Source organism: Lissotriton vulgaris, chromosome 9, assembly GCF_964263255.1.
Source record: "Lissotriton vulgaris chromosome 9, aLisVul1.2, whole genome shotgun sequence".
Classification (NCBI taxonomy): Eukaryota; Metazoa; Chordata; class Amphibia; order Caudata; family Salamandridae; genus Lissotriton; species Lissotriton vulgaris.
Genome location: NC_141697.1, coordinates 454,223,207 through 454,247,240, shown reverse-complemented (window position 1 = coordinate 454,247,240; position 24,034 = coordinate 454,223,207). Strand labels below are relative to the sequence as shown.

Below are 24,034 nucleotides of genomic sequence, written 5' to 3'. Positions count from 1 at the left end.
CGACGTAAACTGTGACCGGCAGTGTTGCCTCGCCGGCGAGCGCCGGCGTCTTGACCCCTCTCAACGTCGATGATAGCTGAACGACGAACCAGTACTCGACGTCGACCTAACAGATCTCAACGTCAGTTCACTCAACGTCGACGTCCCTTAGACGTGGAGCGACGGAGAACAGACTGTGGTCATTTCCTTAGACGCCGAGGCTATCAAGGTCGACGGAGGCGGTGGCATTTTCTGGCCTTTTCTTTACTGGGGAGCCCCCCAGAGGCTGACGCACGGGCAGAGGAAGGAGCTCCTTCCTGCCCAGACCCACCTTGTCCTTGCTGCCTTCTCAGCTCCAAGCCTTGGAGCCCGGTCTTCTCCCTGTCCATGAGGGTCCTTTTAGGAAACTGCAGACAGATATCACACTCCTCAGGAACAGAAGAAGGCAGGCACAGGATGTGGGGATCCGATTTTGCCTTTTCCCTGGAGCATTCAGGACATTTATCAAATAATGCAGGTATATTTGATAAAAAGAACAGCCAAAATAGCAGAGAAAATCCAGTCACATGTAGACCAGGCAAAAAAACGTCGAGTGAACACACTAACACTTTAAAAGTGCACAATTTAGAAATAAACCCAAAAAGTGAGAGCTCAATGCTCCAGGGTCCTGCTGGCAGGAGCCGGAAAAAAGAAATTAAAGTGGGGGGAGTTGCTGTGCATTCTGGGATACCAGGAGAGTTCTGGAAAGTTTCCTTAAAGGCACTATATCCCTTTTTAAGCCACATAATGGCAGCCTATGGGGGTTTGTCTGTCCTGTCCTTCCTCTCCATCATTCCAAGGATTTGGTGAAGGGGGAAGTGTTTTCCATGGTTAAACCTGGCAGACAGGACTAAGGTGGGATATTTTCGGAATATCCTTGCATTTCTAGTTGAAGTACCGGACAGTGTAGCCTTGCATGTATAGGCTGCATAATTTGTCTTTAATTCTCTCTTAAGTGTCTATGCAGTACTGCAAAGACGACAGCTTAAGAGATTATTTTTGATTGCTCCGGGGTCCCCGCACATAAGCGGGCCTATTCAATAGATTATGACTATACACAGAGATCCTATACTACAGAACTGAGTTTTCAACACCAGAAGGGGCACTACCAGTTCCAGGTCATAACCTTTGGGTTGAAAAATGCCCCTCCCACGTTCCAGAGGCTGGTCAACCAGGTACTGACCGGCCTGGAGGAATTCAGGGCAGCTTACCTGGATGACATTGCTGTGTTCAGCTCCAGTTGGGAAGAAAATTTGCAACATCTCTGTGAAGTGTTGAGGGTTCTGCAAAAGGCAGGCCTCACTATCAAGGCCAGTAAGTGCCAGCTAAGGCAGGGGTCTGTGGTGTACCTAGGGCACAAGGTAGGGAGCGGCCAGGTGGCACCCCTACAACTGAAGATTGACACCATTCTGGCTTGGGTGCCCCCCAAGACCCAGACATAGGAGAGAGCCTTTTTAGGTCTCACAGGTACTACAGGTCGTTTGTCAAGGGGTATGGTACCCTTGTTGCCCACTTGACAGATGATTCAAAGAAGCAGCCCAGGAAGCTGATCCGGGTTGACGCCTGCCGGACCGCTGTTGATGCCCTGAAATCTGCCATGTGCACGGTGCCCGTGCTTAAGGCACCCAACTTCTCCAAAGAATCTGTTGTGCACACAGATGCTTCAAAGCATGGGGTGGGACCAGTACTCATGATTGAACAACGAGGGCTTGGACCAACCTGTAGTTTTCATCAGAAGGAGGCTATTTCCCAGAGAATTGAAAGAGAAGCTTTTGTTGTGGTCTAGGTGCTGAAGAAGCGAATACCCTACTTGTTTGGAACTCACTTCCGGGGTCAGACAGACCACAGGCTCCTCAGATGGTTGATGTAGATGAGGGGTGAGAATCCAAAACTGTTGAGGTGATCCATCTCCCTACAGGAAATTGAGTTTATGTTGGAACACCGCCTTGGTAGACAACACGCCAATGCGGATGGTCTGTCCAGATTCTTCTGCCTTACTGATGAGAACTCCCAAGAGGGTGGGTAGTTCTCCCACCTTTTCACCTGGGGGGGACACAAGTTAGACCAGACATCCTTGGTGTGGTTTCCTCTGACTGTTTACCTCTACCTCTGTATTTTTGATGCTGTACTAGATTTTGTTTTTGCGGACTTAGATGCGTTGGGCACTTTGCCACTGCTGATCAGGGTCAAAGAGCAAGTGCTCCCTGTGTAAATTATTAGAAAGGTTCCCCCTGGTTGGCATAGTTGATTCACTAGTAGGTCTCTAGTAAAGTGCACTAAGTGTGCCAGGGCTGGTAAATCTAATGCTACTAGTGGGCCTGCAGTATTGATTGTGCCACCCACATGAATAGCCCTGAAAAGATCTCTCAGGCCTGCCGCTGCAGTGCCTGTGCACAGTTTGTTAACTGCCATGTCTACCTGGGAAGTGCACCCACTTGCCAGGCCATAACTTTCCCTTTTCTTACATGTTAGTCGCCCCTAAGGTAGGCCCAAGGTACTCCTGTGGGCAGGGTCCAGTGTATGTGAAAGGTAGGACATGGCCTGGTGTGTGTGGCATGTCCCGATAGTAAAATACTGCCAATTTCGATTTTCACTATTGCAAGGCTATCTGTACCCATAGGATAGAATGGGGAGTTTGCTTATAACATTTTAAAAACATAAATATCCCAGGGATCAAGGTGGGAAAATAAAGTTTGATGTGCCTGAACTCAGAATGTAAAGATGCATCTTTTAGTGAGGGTGATTTTAACATTGTGTTTGAAAATACCACTTTTAGAAAGTAGGTGTTTTCTTCCCTAGCGAACCAGTGTGCCTCTGCTAAGATATGTAATGACTGTCTGGCTATAGGGTGGCAGGGACTGAGGTGGAGCAGTGGCTCCAGAGAGTCTGGATGAGTCCAGGCTTGGCTGATTATAACTGGGCTGCATTTAGAGTAGGGGGGATTTCCTTTAACCTGAATGGGGCTGGTCTGCCTTCCACAATACGGTCTCCAACTCCTGCCAGGAATCTGCTCCAGAGAGGACAGAACTGGTTTTGACTGGGCACAGGGCTTCCCTTCCACCAAAGAACAAAGGCTTTTGCTGTATAAATATTGGGACCCAGAGCCCAGAACTTTAGATCATCCATGGAATTCCCTTTGCCAAGGTGAAGAGCTGGAGAGACTGAAGAGAAGTACTGCCCTTTGCTGTGTGGGGTTGGCCTGCAGTTGCTGTTTCTGCCAAGGAAAGGAGAAGGACTTTGCTGTGTGCGGTGTCCCCCGCTTTAAGATCTCCAAGGGCCTGTGTGTGCAGGCCTCCTGTTCTAATTTCTCTGGGACACAAAGACTTTGCCCCCAGCTCCCTTGAACTCCGCTGCTGTGAGTTCTGACCTGATAAGAGTGCCTGTTCCAGTTTTGGATCTTTGGAGGTTGTTGCTGGGGTTTGGGAGTTGGAAGAAAGAAGAAACTCATAGAACAGCAAAAATCAACGCATTGCTCTTGCAGCTGTTTTTCTGATGCATCTCCATGGTGCTAGAAGAATTTCCATGCATTGAAAACTGCCCGTCACTGCTGCCGTTCAGTTGCATCAAAACTGGTGCCGGTGAAGATATTTACTTTGACCCCTGGTTTGAATTCTTTTTACATAAAAAAATAATAATATTCTTACAAGAGGACTTGATTTTTTCAACTGGGGAAATAAATGTTTCTTGAAATAAAAAGTGGCAATCCTGCTACACACTGCTCGCCCTGTGCTGTCTTGGATGCATTAAATGGTGTCAGTACGTGCAGCCCAAAGGGCCATGCGCTGTAAAAAAAATACATTAATTATCCTTTAACACCCGAATGTTGTCAGTCCCTCTCCACAGACACTTTCTTCCAGAGTCCTGTCTCCATGTAGCACTACCACAGTGTGGCCGGGGACCCAACCAGTACCATTCCCTCTGCCTGCGGCAGGGTGCGCCCGAACACAAAGCAACGTTTTACCAGACCACTGCACAATCACAGGCTTCTTGTTATTATGGACACACTGACGGTGCCATGCTCAATGACACAAACTCAGGCGCCACAGGGAGAAGTACTCTCTGGAGGAAGTTGACAGAGTGTGTTGGATGTGATGTGGTTCCGAGGCCGCCGTTGCCGAGCTGAGTGATGACGGACCGTGGTGCTAATCATTTTCAATAAACAGTATTTGTTTACAGTCTTTTTAAGTGATAGAACAGACTGTGGGCAGAGAGTGGTAGTAGTGCTGTGTTCACAGCACTGTGCCAGCAGTGGTTGCTCACATTACTGATACAGCTGCTACTCCAGCAAGGCTTGTGCCTCACATCGCCAGTGGTGTCAGGGTTGAAGGGGCGTGATTATCTTCTCATTTTCCTCTACCAATTCCTGCTCATTAGATAGTGTGATACTAATACGTACTAACGGAGCATGACTAACAGTGTGATTTGTAAACCACGTGAGAATTAAACCTGCATTCTAAATGCATGCAGAATGGTGGCAAACCAGATCAAGCTGTGCATAAGTTATTTTGTGGGAAGGAACTATGAACGATTGGAAGTATAACTGCCCCGTGGGAAAAGGATTGGGCTGCTGATCTTGAGAAACTTCCTATTGGCTAGACATGCTGTCCATCTGATCTCAAACTTTCCCTGAAACTGAGCTCTCCTGTATTTCCTTGCGCTTTACTGGTTGGTGACGTTGAGCAGGCCAAGCCTTTCAGCTGAAGTTTTGAAAGACTCCGGCTATTGCACGCTGTGCTCTAGCATCCTTCCGGGCTCCCTTTGAGTCCCCGTACCTGATAATCTACAAACAAATTTGTATGAGTCTTAATTGAATTCTAAACTTTAAGTTGTGCGCTTTTTTCCTCGCTCTCTCTTTCACCAGGGACTATTTTGAGATGTATATTGCCCCAGACTTTGATGCATTGTGATTTATCTGTATTCAATTCATAACATTAAATTAAATCAAATTTATTTTTGTGCTTTGACCAATCTATTAGAAATCTAGATAAGATTTGCTTGTTACAACTATACATGGGTATACCATTTTCTTAGTTTAGAGTCATAGATATTTATATGTATATAGGTTATTAGTAAGGCACTTCTTTATTCCAGGTCCTCATGAAGGAGTGGCCATACGTCTGATTATCCAAGTCCCTATAAGCTCGACTAAAAGATCCATCAGAGACCCCTTATAGTCTATGGTTGATGTAGAGTTTATATGGGGCAATCACAGAGATATCGAAGTTTGTGGTAGCAGAGTACGAGTAGAAGGTGTGGTGGTAAAAACTTATAAACAGAGAAATTTACCCTAGCTGCCCACACACCGCTTCCTCAGGGGCGCTACAAATGCACGACTAAGAATATTTGTGTGGTGATGTATACCACCACATAAGAATAATGTGTGGTATACTTGGCAGTGCTGTAAACACAGGATTGAGTCAAATTCTCCCAGTTCCCTGGAGTTTGGGGAGAGGGAAGGAGACCATCGTCCAGTTCGGGTATTGAGGTTACAAAAACATCCTTGAAGAGAGTGGTATAAGGTAGTTTATAAACTAAAGTCAATTTGGTTTGGATCTTAAATTGGTTACAATTCATGTCAGAGGTGACACCCTGGGATTTCAATGGTTCTTATCCATGATCTTTAGCTCTTTCAGTTGCCAAATGTATTCAGTACCAGATCACATTACATACCTATAAAAAACTCAAACTTTCTAAAATTCCAATTCTTGGTATTTAGTATGCTTAAAGATTCCATTCTACATAAATTATTCATTATAGATACATATTCCCACAGTCCAACGACAAATATAGCAAACAGACAATTGTACCAATATTCTCAAAGTGTCAGACTATTTTTTTTAGCAGTTTCTTTTTTTAACACCATTAACACATTTTTCAAACATTCAAACAATCAGATTAAGTAAGCCATGCTGATGTTAAGTGCCCATGCAAATGCATTTTATCACACAATACTTTTTGCAACATTCACTTTCTGACAAATCGAGTTTCAGTACAGAACAAACCAGAAAAAGAAACATTGGGAAGCAAAATAAAGCAACACGTGTGAGCATAGTTCGGAATGAAAAAACTTGCAATTTAAAATATACAAATAATTATTGTATTTACACTATTGATTTTCGACATGCACCATAGAAATAATTAACAACTTAGTAATGCAACAGGAGAAGCAATTAAAGTAATGAAGAACCTTACAAAAAGCCAAACAAAATCTATCTGCTTGAAGAGAAAGAATAACAGCTGCTTTACAAAAAGCAGGCGGTTCAGTCCGGCCGGAAGTCCTCTCATCCCGGAAGATGCGTGCTGCAGATTAGTCATGAGAAAGCCACACCAGGTTCATGCGCGTTGATCTCTTACCAAAACCTTGATTATCAGCATCTTTCTGGGCGCTGTCAGTGTCGCTTTAGTTTCTGGCAGTTTTCCGTAGCTGAAACCCTTTCCTTAAATCCGAAATCAAGGCGTCAATGATGCACTCCTCTTCAACTTTCACCACACCTTTATGAACTAGTAAAAACATACATAGAACTGATTATTCTGAAGCAACACGAACACAGTGGGTCAAACATCTTTCCACCACTTGCAGTGGCACTGATATCTAAGCGACTGAAAAGAACATTAGTTACTTACCTGTAAACTGTGGTTCTCCAGTATTGGTGTCTTTCATAGATTCACATGCTTGAATATTCCCTGTCGTGGAAGTGGGAGTCCCAATGTACATAAAATAGTAGTAAAATATATATATATATACACATAAAGAAAATTATATAATTATACATATATATGTAAAATGTAATACATATAAAATAAATAACAAGGTTAAAAGCACCATAGAACTGAAAGAAGGCCCATAAAAGCCTTAAAGGGAAAATTCACTTTAGTAACATATCATAGTCATTATAATAGTCCACATTCAAGCCATCAGGCAACAGCACCCTATAGAACCTTCTCCTCAGAAGCTCAGGCCCTCAGATTTTCGTAGCACCAAAGTGACCATGAGTGCATGAGGAGAAGAGAGCCTCTGAGGGGAGGAAGGGTGGGTCGCATGTGAATCTATGAAAGACACCAATACTGGAGAACCACAGTTTACAGGTAAGTAACTAATGTTCTTCTCCAGTATTAGGGTGTCTTTCATAGATTCACATGCTTGAATAAGAGTAGAAAGCAGTAAAGTAATATAGGAGTCATAAAAGGTAGTTCAAAACCAGATAAGTAACCCTATAGTATTATTAATATAGCATACATTGAGAGATAAGTCAAAACCTTTTATGACAGGAGGCGGGAAGCAACAGAGGCTCACCTTAGTTAAAAAGATTCCGTAGCACAGCTTGGCCCAAAGCAGCATCCGCGGTGTCCGCTGACTCCAGACAATAGTGCCTCGTAAACGTGTGTCTGCTCGACCACGTTGTAGATCTGGCGCAGAGGCACTCCAGCAAAGAGGCCATAGTGAGGATGAGTGTAAGAGCTGTTTCCTGGAAGGGCCGCCCGGCGGCGATATTCGGAAGGTGAGCCCACCATTCCAAAGCAGTTTGAATGCGGGCGGTCAGATAGAGTTTGTCGTTGAACGACCCTGAAATTTGTTTCCATTGCTTGTCCACATCCTCCTGTATGACTCATGTGAAGTCTGCAGTGTGGGATCAGATGTATGCAAGAGGAGGCCATGCCCAGAAAAGATTTCAAGATCCGGACAGAAACGGCCTGGTTTTGATTTTAGAAAAGCAACCACCTTGAGTACGCAAAGTTGTCGCTCCTGGGACACAAACACCTGTGCCAGACGAGAATCGATTAAGGCTCCTAGAAAGATTCTCTGTTCTGAGGGACGAAGAGGAGACTTTTCTTGTTTCACAGAAAAGCCTACGGTGAGAAAAAGTGACAGACAGGTCTGAGTATGTGGTCTTGCTTTTTGACGTGTCTGAGCTTTTATTAGACAATCGTCTAGATAAGGGTAAAGCTGAATGCCTTGCAGGCGAAGGAAAGCTGCGACCGGAGCCATGATTTTCGTGAAGACTCTCGGCGCCGATCGAAGGCCGAAAGGTAACACCTTGAACTGGAAGTGCTTCAATCCGACAGTGAAGCAAAGATATTTCCTGTATTTGCGATGTATTGGCACATGAAAATATGCATCTTGGAGGTCGATTGTGGAGAGGAACTCTCCGGGATTGAGGTATTGCAAAATTTCCAGTAGGGTCAACATTCGGAAAGTTTGTGATTTGATGAATTTGTTCAGGGCTCGTAAGTCCAGAATGGGGCACCATTCTCCCGATTTTTTCTTGATTAAAAAGAAACTGGAATAAAAGCCCCTGCCCTGTGGTGCTCGAGGGACCACTTAGACAGCTCCTTTTTGTATCATGATCTTGACTTGAGCCAACAGATCTTTTAAATGAGGTGGGGAGGACCAGAAGGTCGAAGGGTAGGTGGAAATTTGTGAACTCGAGAACATGTCCTTTCGAGATGACATCCAGGACCCAATGATCCGAGGTGTTATGAGACAGTTGGAGAAGTTTTGGGAGATTCGACCTCCAATTTTCAGTCGGAGAACACTTGTTGGGGAAGTCACTGCTTTTTGAAGGTGTTTCCCCCTCTGTAGTTATTTTTCCTCCGATAAGGTCTTGAATCGGACTGGCGATTTTGAGATTGGTAACTGTATCTTTGCTTGTTGTCTCCATTGGAGCGATACTGGGAGGAGCCATGAAAATTTGAAGAGCCACCTCTGCCACGTGCTCCTCGAAAAGGCAGTTTTCTGTACTGGCGGCTTCCTAAGGAACGAGCAGTATCTGTGTCCTTTTTAATGGATTCAAGAGCGTCGTCAACATGCTTGTCAAAAAGTGAATCACCATCATAAGGTAAGTCAAGAATTCTCACCTGCACCTCGGGCCGAAAAGCTGTAGATTTGAGCCAGCCCTGGCGTCGTAAAACAGCGGCTCCAGCAAGCTGTCTGAACCCTGTTGGAGGTCAACAGCGCAATCTATAATTTCTGCAGAAATTTTTTCTCCTTCTTGGACAATTGTCTGTGCCTCGGCTCGGACGGAATCTGGGAGCTGGTTAATCAAGGCTACAATCTCTGACCACATTTGACGGTCATACCTTCCAAGGATGGCCAGGGAGTTCGCCGCTCAGACCGTTGTGGCAGCCATGGTCGTAAACTTCTTACCGATAGAATCCAACCGGCGTCCCTCTTGATCCGGAGGGGAGGTTAGCGGAGTGGCCGGATTCCATAAACGTTTCTGGGCAGCCTGTTTACAACGGAGTCCGCCTCAGGATGAGAAACAAGGCATACTGGGGAGTCTGCAGGCGCTTTGTACTTCTTGTCCGGACGTGGTAACACAGCTGGAATGGAATTTGGTCGTGCCATAAGTTTGAGGCCTTCTTGCCAAATAAAATCAATAATTGGGATGGTATGGGTTTGTTTAAGAGGCTGATCTTCGAAATCATAGAGGAATCAATCCGTTTGCTGCATTTCTAAGGTTAGATGGAAACATTTGGCAGCACCCACCATTAAGTTATGAAAGCTTCCAATATCCACCAGCGGGGAAGGCAAAGGCGAAGTCGGTGGCGTAGATGGTGTTTGGGCTCTATAATTATCCCAATCCGCAAGTACTTCATCCACATACTGATCAGTGTCTTGGTTGGCATCCGCATCATCATCATCAGAATCTTGCTGCGTATGGACCGGTGATTGCAGCGTCTCCGCCTGTATGATTGTTGGTGCCGCAGGTTGAGGAGTTGGTGAAATAGGAGCAGATGGAGGGAACCTGCGATTATAATCATCTAACATATTCTGCAGGTTGGTCACCAAAGAAGATGGTATTTGAGTCATTCGTTCCTCATGTTGTGCCTCAAAGCGAGCATCATGGACAGGAAAAAGAGCACATCCTTCCTCCTCACCATCCTATTGGCACTTTATATTAAGGTCAGATGGACTGGTTGCAGGGCAAAAAACCTCATTCACATCAGAATCGTCTTCTGCAAACTCAAATAATTGCGTTGGAAGAGTTTCAGTCATAGGACTCAAAGGAACTGGACGTTTAACCACTGAAGCTGTAACCACCGTGAAGGTAGTTGCTGTAGCGAGTGAATGTTGTGTCGCAGATGGTCCCGTCGACGAAAAGGCAGTGGAAACCAATGTAGATGGCAGTGGAGCCGTCGACGGAAATAAAATCTTCTCCTTAGTCGTCATTGACGAAGATTTGCGTGCCGCCGACAGTCGTCAACGAAGATGAAGTTGTCGACACAGGAGGAATTGTCGACGTAGGCGGCACAGCCGACAAGGATTTTGCAGTCAATGGAACCATCGACGAGGGTACAACCGCCGACGAGGTCTTGGCCGTCGACGAAGATGAGGCAGTCGACGAAGGACACGTCGACGGGGTCCTCGTCGACGGGGTCCTAGTCGATGAATGCTTCGTCACCACAAGTGTCGACGAGGCAGGTTTAATGGCAGTCGACGATATCTTAATAGAAGAAATAGGCTTCACCTCTGGGAGCGTCGACGACTAGGTAGATGTCGTCGTCATAGTCTTCGTAGATATCGAACATGTCGTCGTCAACGTTGGAACAGCACCAGTTTTAGATGTTGAGGACACAGCTTGGGATTGCGACGCCAGAGAACCAGGTCCCGTAGGCAAGGAAGCTTGCAAATCCTGTGGGGAGACAGATCTAGATGAGTCAACAAGCTTCTTTATCTTCAGAAAAGGAGATGGCATCTCAGTCTCTGACCCACGCTTGAGAGAGGCTTTGGAATGGAAAGACACGCTTTCCATGTCAGAAACAGGATCTTCGGAGGTCTTCAACTTCTGTAGCCACAAAAGGAGATGGGCCTCTCTATCCTTCAGTAACTTTGAGAAGGTCCTACAAAACTTGCAGTTTTTGACTTCATGGTCCGGATAAAGACAGCAAATACACTTACTGTGAGGATCTTCATGAAAAAGGCGAAGCTTTCCACAGGATGAACAAGGTCTAAATAAAGATTTTTTAGTAGACATCTTCAGAGTTGAAGTAAGCAAAAGAGTTGAAGAAACTGAGCAGAGCTCAGGGAGACTCCCTTCACACGACGTGCGGTAGAAAATCTGAGGGCCTGAGCTTCTGAGGAGAAGGTTCTAGAGGGTGCTGTTGCCTGATTGGCTGGAATGTGGACTATTATAATGACTATGATATGTTACTAAAGTGAATTCTCCCTTTAAGGCTTCTATGGGCCTTCTTTCAGATCTATGGTAATTTTAACCTTATGTTATTTATTTTATATGTATTACATTTTATATATATGTATAATTATATGATTTTCTATATGCATATATATATAAATATATATATTTTACTACTATTTTATGTACCGTGGGACTCCCCCTTCGACGACGGGGAATATTCAAGCATGTGAATACACATTCACACTCAATGATTTGTTATTTAAAACATCAATAAATATTCATCATGGATTCATAAACCAAGGTTCATGTGGAATAAGACCAGTCGCTACATACAATTCTTAATTTACAATGATGTAGCTTGTTTTGTGAGCAGAAGTGTATCTGCTCAGAGATATTGTGACTGCAGAAAACTAAACCTGCCTTGAACTGAAGCCATTAGAGTAAATACCCGTTTCAAATCTGGGAGGGAGAAGTGAGGCCCAGAGGCCAGAGCGACTCATTCCAGAACACGGGGCTTATGGTTCGATCCCCGGTGTCAGCCTGGGTAATAGGTTCCTTAATCTCCCTGATAGCCCCCAGCCCCTGGAAATCATAAGGGGTGATATGTTTGCACTTTACAAATATGGATTATTATGTTTATCACTGCTCTTCAGTCACAGCAATTATTTGTCACAGTTGAGTCATCTTAAAGGGGAGCATTGACTCCCTGGTATTTCCTTAGTACAGATGTACACTGTCTTTCCCCCCTCTCTTCGGTCTCCACAGATTTATTGGGGTGGCCGAAAGCTTTTGGTTATAGGACACCACCAGTTGGTATCTCTCCTGTCAGCCACGAGTATCTCCGGAACCCACTGCCAATAGGAAAGTCCGAGGCTTTGTCATTTTGGCTTTGAAAGCTAGGTGGCAAGGGAAGACACTGAGGGTGTGTGGCTCATTGTATGACACGTATTCCTTTCTAATACAACTGCTGGGGAGTGGTGCAATGAAGGGAGGACAGTGGAGGGGGAATAGGAGGAAACCAGGGTTTATATTTGAATGGCAGGTGAGGGGGATAATTCATGTGTCAGAAAGTACAGGCGATAGGTAGCTGAAGCTGCTGCTCCACATGTTTCTGACAAATACATCCCTCCCTCCGGCCCTTGAGGGGAGCATTGACAGCACCTATGGCTATGGGAGCACCCTGAAACTTCACCCACTCTAGGGGGATGCATAGTGAGCAGGCAATAACACTGACAATGTGGTTACCGCTGAAAGGGCGTCATCTTTGGATGTGCACCCGGTCTTGTCTTTGGAGAGGACCACAGTCCCGTCCCCCCCCCCCCCCCACTCCAAAAGCAGGACTGCATTCCCCAAGGGCATTCTGGGAGGCACAATATATCCCATCATCTATCCTGTGGAGTGCTACCATCTTTTAAGAAGACCGTTTTGCTCAAAACACCAGCCATTGCACAGGCCTAGGTACATCCTCATTTACTTGGGAAATTGATTACCATGTTCACACATTAATCAATGGGCATTACCCAGGGATCTATGACTTTAATTTTATTTTAGAAGTGCCTCACATACTACATGTTTTAAACACAGTGGTCCCTAAACAAGGACGATGAACTTAAAAGATAACTTTAGAACTAGAGTCAGTACTATATTTGAAGCTGCCCAGCCAGACAAATGCTTTTAATTAGTAAAACTGACACGAAAACAATAAATTGGGACACAAGCCTGCGTCCTACTAAGCAGACATACAGTATATACAAAAAAACTGAAAAAACATACAGGAAGGCTCAGGCATTTGATTAGCACAAGCAAAGATGTGATGGGACACATTTACACATGAGTAATATTGGTGAGGAAAGCATTTACAGTGTACATATAGTCTACGATGTTTCGATCCCTTTTAAATACAGTACTATATCGCTACTGGATCATGATGTAAAAAAACATTACTTGCAAATGAGTTATTTGTTGGGAGCAGCATAGCCCCTCTACGACGCTCAGCAGCTGCCAGAGCTAGTCTGGCCCTTAATCTACACCCTACAAGTCAAACGGTCAAACATATGCAGGTAGTAAGGCGGATTCTAATCTCTTACATTTAGCTAAGCTTAAATAGGGTGAGGGAAGGCAAGAAAAAATCAATGTGAAGGTATTCATTGCAAACGCCTGCGATCCAAACAGGCATCCCATCATTCTTTTCATTCTGTATCTTGTGTCTTTTGCAGTCAGTTTAGGGAAAAAGAAGAGGGTCAACTGGAGGGGTGATTATACAACATAAAATATGGAAAAGTTGATCTCAACATAGTGAAGTTTTTTACTATAAGGCTTCAAGTGTCATAGGACATGTTTCTATTGTTGATAGCACTTGTACTCCTTAATGGGAAAGTATGCTGCTGTTGATACTTACCCCTTTTTGGCCACATGTTCAAAGGGTACACTGGCATATATTGCCTTGTTCAAGGGTTTTCCTATTGTGTGTGACACTTACTGCCTTGTTCCAATGTGTGAAATAGCAGAAACGTGCAGCCTGAAATAGGAGATGTGCTTCCTTTGCTAATAGGTGCTAATCTGTCACACTAATGACAAAATGCAAAAAGAACATATATGGTGCCGACACAGCGTGTGCCAATCTTCATGTTTTATAGTACTTGGCATTTCATGTGCCTCTGGCTGTGTGTACGAGAGGTCAGTGACCTCCTATTTATTGATTCTATTATTCCAGGTTCTATGAATACCATCTGCAGCAGCCTCAGCCACATTCAGCAGAAATCACCAACAGCATTATGAACAACCATCACGTACATCTAGTCCCAGAATGATTCCAGAACTGAGGCATAACGTCAGTAATCAGACAGTGCTCTGCTCTCTGACAAATACAGAACAAAACGGAAGCAGTAAATTCCAATGATAGTTTCAACTTACTTGGCTTTCCATCTTTCCCCTTTGGCCTTTGAGCCTCCTCCTCTGCAGCCTGCTTCTTCCTCCTCTCTGCCTTCTCAGCTTGATCCCTCCTGTCTTTGTTGTCCTACAATGAAATGTAGTAGTTGGCAGTTAGATATATTAGGAAGTTCGAATAGAAAGTCCAAATGCAAATGCCTGGAATTCTTTAACTGAGGTTTGGACTAAAAGTATAATCATGAGTAAATTGTTAAAGTATTTTGTTTTAGAAGAATAGCATGATCTCAAATATTAGGATTAGTTATTTAAAAACTAGAAGTCAGTACCAATCAGATGTGTTCTTCATGATAAAAGCCTGCCTATGTTCCATTCAAGTGGAACCATTTTGTAGTGAACTCTGCTTGCTTCCAAGAGCACCCAAACTGCTTATTTGCTGAACAGAATCCTGTGTACAAAGTTGAAACGGTCTTATGTCCTAGGCACAAGGGAAGCATGGTTCTTGGAGAGAATAGTGATAGCTTGCTGTAATGACTGGAGGTTTCTAGCCAAGTGGATCTTTTGTTATATGACATCTGCTTTCTTATCATTTAATACATAAACAGGAAGATTGCCAGAATCAGTCACGGTTTGATTAAGTCACTAATAAGCAGTTACTTTGCTAGTTACTGTTAACAAACCATCTACGGAAAGCTTGGTTTGTATTGGAATATTCCTTAAGAGAAAGGGCAGTATCCGAACATCAGAATGCAAGCCGATTAAGAGGGACTCAAAGACAAGGAATTGGGCAAGCGACAAAGGCTACGTTTAGTGTGTGCCTCTCGGATGATGAAACTGTTTACTTAAATTCTCATCTATGACAACTCTATCATAAGGATCTTTATAGAAACAAAGATTCGCATTATTATGTGTAGTGGAGTACAAAACAGATTTATCAATAGAGGAAATGAAAGCGGACATATTTTGCTCCACTTCCCAATTGTCCATGAAGCCCTGCTGGTCCAGATATAATAGGTTTCCAAAAAGAGCCTGTATGGGGTTAGCTTTAACTCTTGGCAGGATCTTACTAATGTAATTCAGCAGAGATATAGACTGAGACAGGGAGGAGTGTGTCGACCTTTCCCAGATGGACACTGTAATGTGATGTTTGTGCCATGAATATCCGTGGAAGCAGAGATTTTTGGGAGATAGACCTAGACATTCGGGAGAAAAGCTTCACATGATATGGACATAAAGGCCCAACTCCATTCCAGTTAGGCCCTCTGATCCATTTCAGACTACACCCCTTCCAAATTCTGTTATATCGGCTGTAAACAATAATACCACAAATGTTGTCCACCTTTATTCGTTGAACTGCGAAGAGGACAGAGAGTGTCAAGGTAGTCTGTTAAGGACTTAGATAGCACACCCGATGAGACACGCTGGCTGAAACAAGTGTTCCTTTATCAATATGTCAGGGCCATCAAGAAACCCCTTGATAATGCATGAAAGAGGTGTAGTTCAAATTGACGTCACCTCGCTTCTCATTTTCTTGAAGATATGTCTAAGACCCCTTTTCGGGTACCCATACCTATACCCCAAATTCCTAAAACTATGTCAGAGGTTTTTATCTCTGATTACTTTTCTGCATTTAAGGACCACTATTTCACCCCTTAGGGAGAGAGGTCCTTCATCCCAGTTTATCATGCAAGATACCGTCCAAAGACTATCTTGATTAATGCCGGCACTTAGAGAAGCTGATGCACCCTGCCTGGAGCTTATCAGAGCAGAGTCCCCGAGGAGAGCAGCTACCGTATAATGTGTTTTTCTTTCGCAGGGAACACTTCCTCCCCGGCTCTTCTGATAATGACAACTCGGGCTGTCCACAAGGTATGTATTGCGCCACTTCTCCCCAAGACACTGTAGTTCGCAAGTTGCTCCTCTATAGACTCTTAGGGTAGTGCATAGAAATAGGATAGGGGTTTTAGACTTTTAGATGACATTTTAACCTTGTTAGAAATGTTCATTTTATTCTCGTTTGCAATGTTACTCCGTGCCTTCTTAGAATATCTTGTGTGATTACTTCAGATTTACTAATCAATAGGTTCACACTGCACTGAAGAAGGACACAGCTTTACGGTTACCACAATGCCACCAGATTCCCTTCAGGAATTTGTGGTGACCCAAATGCAAACAATTTCACATCAGTCCATTGAGTGGAGTTTTGCAGGGCTACAATAACCTGTCTTTCACATTCAGCACTGGTGCATTGAACGAAGTTCACTTAGGTCACCCATCGATGGGAAAACAAACCTTGCAGAGCTATGCCAGAGTTGTAGCTTACGCAACATGCTGGGTTACTGAATGAGTTATTACTCTTATCTACCAAGACAAATTAAATAGATATGTTGATCTTGAGTGATAGGTTTGATAAATGCTTTTCAGTATCTTGTTTAGCTGATAATTATATAATATTGTTCAGAATATTCGAACAATGATAAACCATGAGCAGTATTTTCTGTGCTTATTAGATAATAGGCATCATTACAGCAGTTTGCTTTACTGTAATCATTAGGCCTACAATAATTTACTGCACAATAAAAAGCTATCATTTAAAAAATATAACCGATCTAGCTATATATTCAATTCATATAATATTCTTATCCAATAAACGAAACCTCTATGAAACACTGTTTTTAAGAAACCTAATCTACGTCATAGGCACCCAGTGACAGGTTAGATAGAATTTTAGCATTGGCCACCTTATTGCACTTGCACCAATAGTATCTGGTATTTGTGATGGAGAATATAGCAAGGCATGATGCAGAAAAAAACTTTTTTTTATGCATCAGTGCAACCTTTTAAACATTACCAATTAAAAAACATTCTACATTTAGGACCCCTTGGTAGCTATTTGAAATAGCTGTGATAAGTTATCCTCTACAGCTCAGCTCAGAATCTTCGACCATATCCTCCTTCAAACGAGGTTTCTATTGTTTCAGTGGATTAAGGAGAGACCAGTGACCTTTAGATACAAACCTTCTGAGCTTTAAGGAAAAGGTCCCTAAACGTTTTTATTGTGGAAAATGTATCTTCCAAGGACAAACTGTTTACTTCTTCACAGAGGTATACTGCAAGATTTGCTTTCTTCTTTTCAATACTTTCCAGCTCTTCCTCTAGTGATCTCAATGAATCAACACAGTCCTGAAATAAAAAAGTAATATTATTGTCTTATGTTCGCATTCACACTGCATAATTATTTCAAGTGTATTTATTAGACAAGTCAGCAGTTGTACGAGTTAGAGCCATTCTAATTTGAAAATGGAGATCCCTTTTACACACAAATTTTAAGGTTACACAACATTATGGAACCTACGTTTTACCATGCCAAAGGTGCAGAAAGACACTTTTGTCAAAATGTATACATGTTGCCATCACTGTAGTAAAATTTCATTTGCAATATCTGACATATCCAACCCCAATGAGCTGAAAAGAACGAATAGTTTCTAACCTGTCGGTGTAGTTTTGCAGCTTGAAGATCTTTCTGGATTCACTATGCTGTGCATTATTCCGCGGTCTGGTGGTTCGGTCCAGAATCGTAGTCTTTTCTTTGTTGTTTTTTTTTTCCCCGTAGCCCAGGTGGGCGTCGACGTCCCACCTTTTGGTGTATTTCCAGTGACGTCGGCACGCTTCCTGCGGAAGCTCCCACTCTTGGGCGCCATCTTCGGATTCTTTTTTCTCGTGTTCGTTCTGTTTCTGAAGGTATGGCAATCTTCAACTAAGTCATTCACCGCTTTAGCCTCTAAGGCTTCTTTTCCAAGTATTGTTTATGTTTCAACCACCTTTTCCTCTCCAGCCTCATCTTTCTGGCGGAGGTGGGTGGGTTCGCTAGTGAATCCAGGAAGATCTTCAAGCTGCAAAACTACACCAACAGGTAAGAAACGATTTCTTTTGCAGCGTGAATGTTTCTGGATTCACTATGCTGTGCATAGACTTTGTAGCGGTTTATCATGTTTGTGGCGGCTGGTTGGAAGATGAGCGTTGGTTATTGAATATATGTGTTAAAGCACCTTTTGTCCGACTTGTGCTTCCTTGTTCATCTGAATATCCACACAGTAATGCTTCGTGAACGTGTGCACCGAAGCCCATGTTGCCACCAGGCATATGTCCTGAATGGGTGTGCTAGCTAGGAAAGCTATTGTCGCTCCCTTTTTCCTGGGAGAGTGGGCTTGCGTCCCCTCTGCTAGTTCCTGTCCTGCCTGTTCGTGGCAGAACTGTATTGTTTGGGCGATCCATTGCGCAATTGTTCCTTTAGCTACTGGTTTCCCCATGAAACTGTTAGCGAAGGACACAAAGAACTGCTTTGTTTGCATGTGTTCCTTCGTTCTCTCAATGTAGTGTATGACTGCCCTTCTGGCATCTAGGGTGTGCAGTGCCCTTTCAGCGCTTGTGGCAGGTTTCTGGAAGAAACTTTGTATTTGTATAGTCTGGTTCATGTGGAACCTAGACACCACCTTTGGCATGAAGTGTGGGTCCGTCCTCATCACAACCCTATCTTTGTGTATCTGGATGTAGGGTTCTTGTAGCGTTAGCGCCTGTAGTTCGCTCACTCTGCGCAGTAAGGTGATTGCTACTAGGAAAGCTGTTTTCATGGTCAGTATTTGTGGGGAGGCCTTGTGGATTGCCTCGAAAGGCTTTCATGAGTTTCGTTAGGACTAGGTTAAGGTTCCATGCCTGTGGCGGCCCCCTCTTTGGTGGTGCAATCCTCTTTGCTCCCTCAAGGAACCTCTTGTGTAAGCGACTATCGCTGCCAAGTGAACTCTTAATGAGGATGAGCTCAGATTCTTGTCGATCAGCTGCGTGAGGTACTTTAGCACCGTTGAGTCCTTTTGCATCTTATTGTGCAGCTTTTCCCTCCTGCACCACAGTGTGAATCTCTTCCATTTTGATACGTAGCACTTCCGTGTGCTTGGCTTTCGTGCTTTCTGGCAGTCTCAGATGCGCGAACTCCATGTCAACAGGAGCCACGCTACTAGGCTCAGGCTCTCTGGCTCCGGGTGCAGCACCTCTCAGTTTTGCATGGAGAGTAGGCCTTTCCTTCTCCCAAATCTGTGGGGTGCACTCGGTTTCATCTCCATGATCTGTGAGTACCATGTCTGCCTGGCCCACTACGGTGCGACCAGTATCAGGGTCATGTTGCTCGTTCTGCACTTGCTGAGTACCCTGTGCATCAGCGGTATCGAGGGAAAAGCGTAAGCAAATGTCCTGGACCAGTCTATCCATAGGGCAATCCCCAGGGAGCCCTCCCCGGGCTGCCTGGATGCGAAGTTTCGGCATTTTGCATTCTGGCGTGTTGAAAATAGGTCCACCGACGGTGTCCCCCACCTGTCGAACAGCCTCCTTGTCTCTTGTGCATTGAGCTCCCACTCGTGGGATGCCGATGTCTGTCTGCTGATCCAATCTGCCTTTACATTGTCCTTCCCTGGTAGATGTATGGCTAGCAGGTCTATCTTGAGTGGGATTGCCCATCTCCATATCTCCTGCGCTAGCTTCGAAAGCGGGGCTGATTGTGTCCCACCCTGCTTGTTGATGTAGAACAGGGATCTCCAAACCGGTCCTGGAGGGCCGGATCCATGCCAGATTTTTTGGATATCCCCATTGAGATACATGTAGTAATTTAAAAAATCTGGCATGGATCCGGCCCTCCAGGACCGGTTTGGAGACCTCTGATGTAGAACATCGCTGTTGTGTTGTCTGTCTGGATCAACACTCTCTGGTTGAACAGTTTTGTCTGGAAGGCCTTTATCACAAGGAAAACGGTCTTCAACTCCAGGTAATTGATGTGCCTGACTGCATCTGCTGGTGCCCACAGACCCCTCACTCTGAGTTTCTCCATGTGAGCGCCCCAACCCTTCTGGGAGGAGTCTGTGGTGATGGTCACTGTTGGCGTTGGTGGCGTCCGAGGCTTCCCCCTTGTTATATTCCCCATGTTCCACCATGCCATCTCTTTCTGCACTGAGTGCGTTACAACCACTAGATCCCCCAACGACCTGTAGCTTGTGACCATTGCTCTTGTAGCCACTCCTGTAAAGGTCTCATGTGTAGCCGTACATTTGGCACTAGGTGTATGCATGATGCCATCATGCCCATGATTTTGCTCGCCGTCCTCACTGTCCGAGCTTGCCCCTTCTGGTAGAGCTGCGTCTCCTTCAGCAGCGCTATCGTTCTCTTCTCGCTGGGGAACACCTTGCTTTGTAGGGTGTTGATCTGTACTCCCAGGAAGATTTTTATTTGTTCTGGTTCCATTGAGGATTTTCCAGAGTGGATGGAGAATCTCAGGTTCATCAGCGTGCTTGTCACTCTGTTCTGTATGAGCTTGCTTTTATTAGCCAGTCGTCCAGGTAAGGGTATACGTGTATTCCTTCCCTTCGTAGGTGTGCTGCGACTGTAGCGAGGCACTTTGTGAGGACCCTTGGTGCCGATTTGAGGCCGAACGCCAGGGTTGTGAAATGGTAGTGGTCTTTGTCGATGACAAATCTGAGCAGATGCTTGTGCCCTCTGTTCTTTGGGATGTGCAGGTAGGCGTCCTTGAGGTCTATGGTGACCATGAAGTCCCCCGCCTTGCAATTGGGGAAGTACCTCTTGCAGGGAGGTCATCTTGAACTTGTGTCCTTATGAATTTGTTTCAGAACCTTAGATCCAGGATGGGTCTCATTGTTTCGTCTACCTTTGGTACCAGAAAGTATGTTGAGTACACGCCCCTGTTCCTTTCTCTGTAAGGTACTGGTTCTATGGCCTGCTTTTGCAGGAGCTCTTTTGCTTCCTCTTGGAGGAGCTCTAGCTCTCTTCGTGCTAGCGCCCTTCTTTTCGGCTTTCTGTTCGTTGGTTTCCCTTCCAACTCTATGCAGTACCCGAACTGTAGGATGTCGAGTACCCATTTGTCTGTGGTTATTCTCTTCCACTCCTGGAAGAAGTGCTTTAGTCTTCCTCCCACTGGTCTTACATGCTCGCAGGTGTTTACTTCGCGTGACTCCTGTCTGTTGTATTTGTGCTCCATCCTGGGAGTTTTTGCTTGGGTGGGCACATGGAGCTTGCTTAAGTAACTTAGAGGGGGGGTTGTTGTCCCCCTCTCTTATTCTGACCATGTCCATTCCCTCTCCTGCGAAAGGACTGGCCTCTTGGCTGGTACTGCCAGGACTCCTTTTGTTGCCCCTGCTGTGTCTGTGTGGGCCTGGTGGGCTTGTTGGAATGCCTGGTGCGATGACGCTGGCTGATTTCCATGGATCTTGCAGTCTTGTTATCCTTCTTCAGCTGGCTGAGCTTCTCATCCACTGGAGCCCCGAACAATGCCTCTCAATTGGGTGTTCAGGATGCTGTGTTGCACTTCCGGATTGAAGCCTGAAACCATGAGCCAGGCTTGCCTTCTTTCCATGATGCCCATCATCAGGAGTATGCTGGAGGTGACTGCTCCGTCCAGGGTGGTTTTAAGGCAAGAATTTGCCACATTCTTCCCCTCCTCGACAAGGTGTTCAGCTCTTTGCTTGAATTCCTGAGGCATGTTCTTTATTAACTGGCCCAGTTCTTCCAGGATCTGGTATTGGTGCCTGTTGAGCAGTTCTTTGGAAATGGTCATGCGCAAGTGTATTGCGGCATTCCGTTCAATTTTCCTCCCAACCAGGTCCTTCCTTCTGCTTTCTTTGTCTGGGGTGGCCCAGAAGTAGTTGGCACATTGGCCCTCTTCCTTGCTGTGGCTGCGATGATGGGAGTCTGCTGAGACCGATCCCTGAATGTAGGGTGGGTCCTTGGAGGAGTGCTTATACTTTTTCTCTGTCCTGGGTGTGATGGCTTTGCAGGTTGCAGGCTCCATGAAAGCCTCTCTCCCCTGTGCCATGACGCTTTGTAGCATCGGCAGGTACTGGCTCCTGATTTGTGTGGGGAGCAGTGTCTCTAGAAGGAAATCTGCCTTCTGCTTCTCTTCGCCGAGCTTTACTTTGAAAACTGCTGCTGCATTCCAGATGATTGTGTTGTAAACCCAGATGTCATCAGGTGGCGAAGGCATCGAAGGATACGTGTCTAAGCTCTCCTCCGGGCTCTCGGTGTCGCCGTCTTGCCAATCTATATCTTGAGTCTTTGAGGATGCAGACCAGAGGAGCGTCCTGCGGTCGTCATCCCCTTCATATTCGTAGTAGGAGGCCTATTCTGGTTCGTCGAACCCCTCAGCGCTCCATGACTGTCCTTAGACGACGTAGTCCTCCTCCTCCGTTATCTCGACAACCTGTGGCCTGGGTTTCGTCAGGATCAAGTAGTCTTTCATCCTGGCGTCAAATTCTTTCTTCCGCTGCAGGATGTTCTCCATCTCGGCCTCGAATGGTTCGGCCGGTCGTTTCGGCGGATAGGTTGGCGCGAGCCGACCTTCGGCGTTGAAAGTTATGGTGCCGAGCTGGCTTTCGGGTCCTTTGTCGGCGCTGAAGTGCTCTTACGGTCTTTTTCCCTCGGCTTCGAACGTTCCTTTTTTAGGACGTTTTTTTACTTCTTTTGCTGTTCACCAGCTCTCAGCGCTGGGGAGTCCTTCTCAGAGGATCCGCTGGGCCTGGGTGTAGCCATGGATGCCGAAGCATTCGGCGTCTGCGCTTTCGAGGATTTGCCCTCGTTTTTTCGAGAGTCAGGGTATCTTGGGTTTTAGGGGCCGTAGAGTCTCCTACCTTCCTTAGGAGTCTTTGTGTTATCGGTCTCTACGACCGTGTAACCTTAGTCTTCTTCACCGGCGACGTTGTCCTCTTCATCGGATGAGAGCCGCAGGCCTCGAAGGGACGGTGGCTGGCCCCTGCCCTGCATGCTGGCGTTGGCTATCCTCTTCCTCGCTCGAACTCGAAGAGTCTTCGGCGTGAAGGCGGAGCAGGCATTGCAGCCCTTGCTCTCGTGTTCGACCGGTAGGCAAAGGTTGCAAACCGGGTGCTGGTCCTTCTGCGCGTACTTGTGGTGGCAGTTACAGCAGAATTTGAAAGGAGTGTTGTCCATCTCTTGCGTTCAGGGGGCCCCTGAGCGTGAATTCTCCGATGGACGTCAACGTTCTTCTCCTTAGTCGTCCTCTTCGATGATGTAGTCTCCTGTAGTCTTTCCAATATCTTTTCGTCCAAAAAGTGTATTTTTCTTCTTCTTTCACCAAAAATGTCTGGAGCCCTTAGAGGAACGATCCAGACCCAACCGCAGAAAAATGAATCTGAAGATGGCGCCCAAGAGTGGGAGCTTCCACAGGAAGCGTGCCGAAGTCACCGAAACACACCAAAAAGTGGGAAGTCGACGCCCACCAGAGCTACGAAAAAAACAAAAAAACAAAGAAAAGACTACGATTCCAGACCCAACCACCAGACCGCAGACTAATGCACAGCATAGTGAATCCAGAAAGATTCACACTGCAAAAAAAGAGTTTTGCAATGCTCAATCAGTGAAAAAATTGGTTTTGCCCTTAGACAACGGTGCTACCTGAATAGTAGTAGGCTGTCAGGTCCCGAACTGCAGCAAGTCAAAATCGGTCTAGGAGACCACAATACCCTAAGCTTTCAGGTCCGATACCTTCTCTATCCCTGTGGAGTTGGCGTCAGCGAGTAGCGCAACTGAGGGCAGTCTAGATTGGTTGGTTCCGGGTGAGCCGTTATGTTACGGCGGTCAGCATTCTAGCTTCCAGCTGACTGTCGGCCATTTCGTGCGCTCGTTCTATCAGTACTGCGCACTTCAACTGTCATTTTCTGACGGACGGTCGCTTCTTTCTGAGGCTCGTCCAATTTCCGTAAGCTACTGAGTTTTGACACTACCATTGGTGCGGGGTTTTTGACCCATCCTTCCCCCCTCCATTTCCGTCTTTTGAGACCTCCGTTCTCTTTGAATTCCGTGATGGATATAGTATTCTGAGGTGCTCCTGCGCCTATTCCCAATTCCCGTCACTTCTGATTCTGGAGCTGAGTTCTATCCGGTATCCTGCTATTCCAGTCAGAAGATCTTCCAGCTTCAGGTTT

General features: G+C 45.4%; 1 protein-coding gene across 1 annotated transcript in view; it reads right to left on the bottom strand.

Moving 5' to 3' along the window:
- Positions 1 to 5,792: 5,792 nt before the first annotated feature.
- Positions 5,793 to 24,034, bottom strand: part of LOC147690261 (inverted formin-2-like) — a 429,441-nt gene continuing 411,199 nt past the window's right edge. The window contains exons 18-20 of the mRNA XM_086936660.1: positions 17,061 to 17,225; positions 14,070 to 14,172; positions 5,793 to 6,519 (exon numbers count right to left, since the gene is read on the bottom strand). Coding sequence (XP_086792786.1) covers positions 6,419 to 6,519; positions 14,070 to 14,172; positions 17,061 to 17,225 — 369 coding nt within the window. The 3' untranslated portion in view covers positions 5,793 to 6,418. The remainder of the gene's footprint in view (positions 6,520 to 14,069; positions 14,173 to 17,060; positions 17,226 to 24,034) is intronic.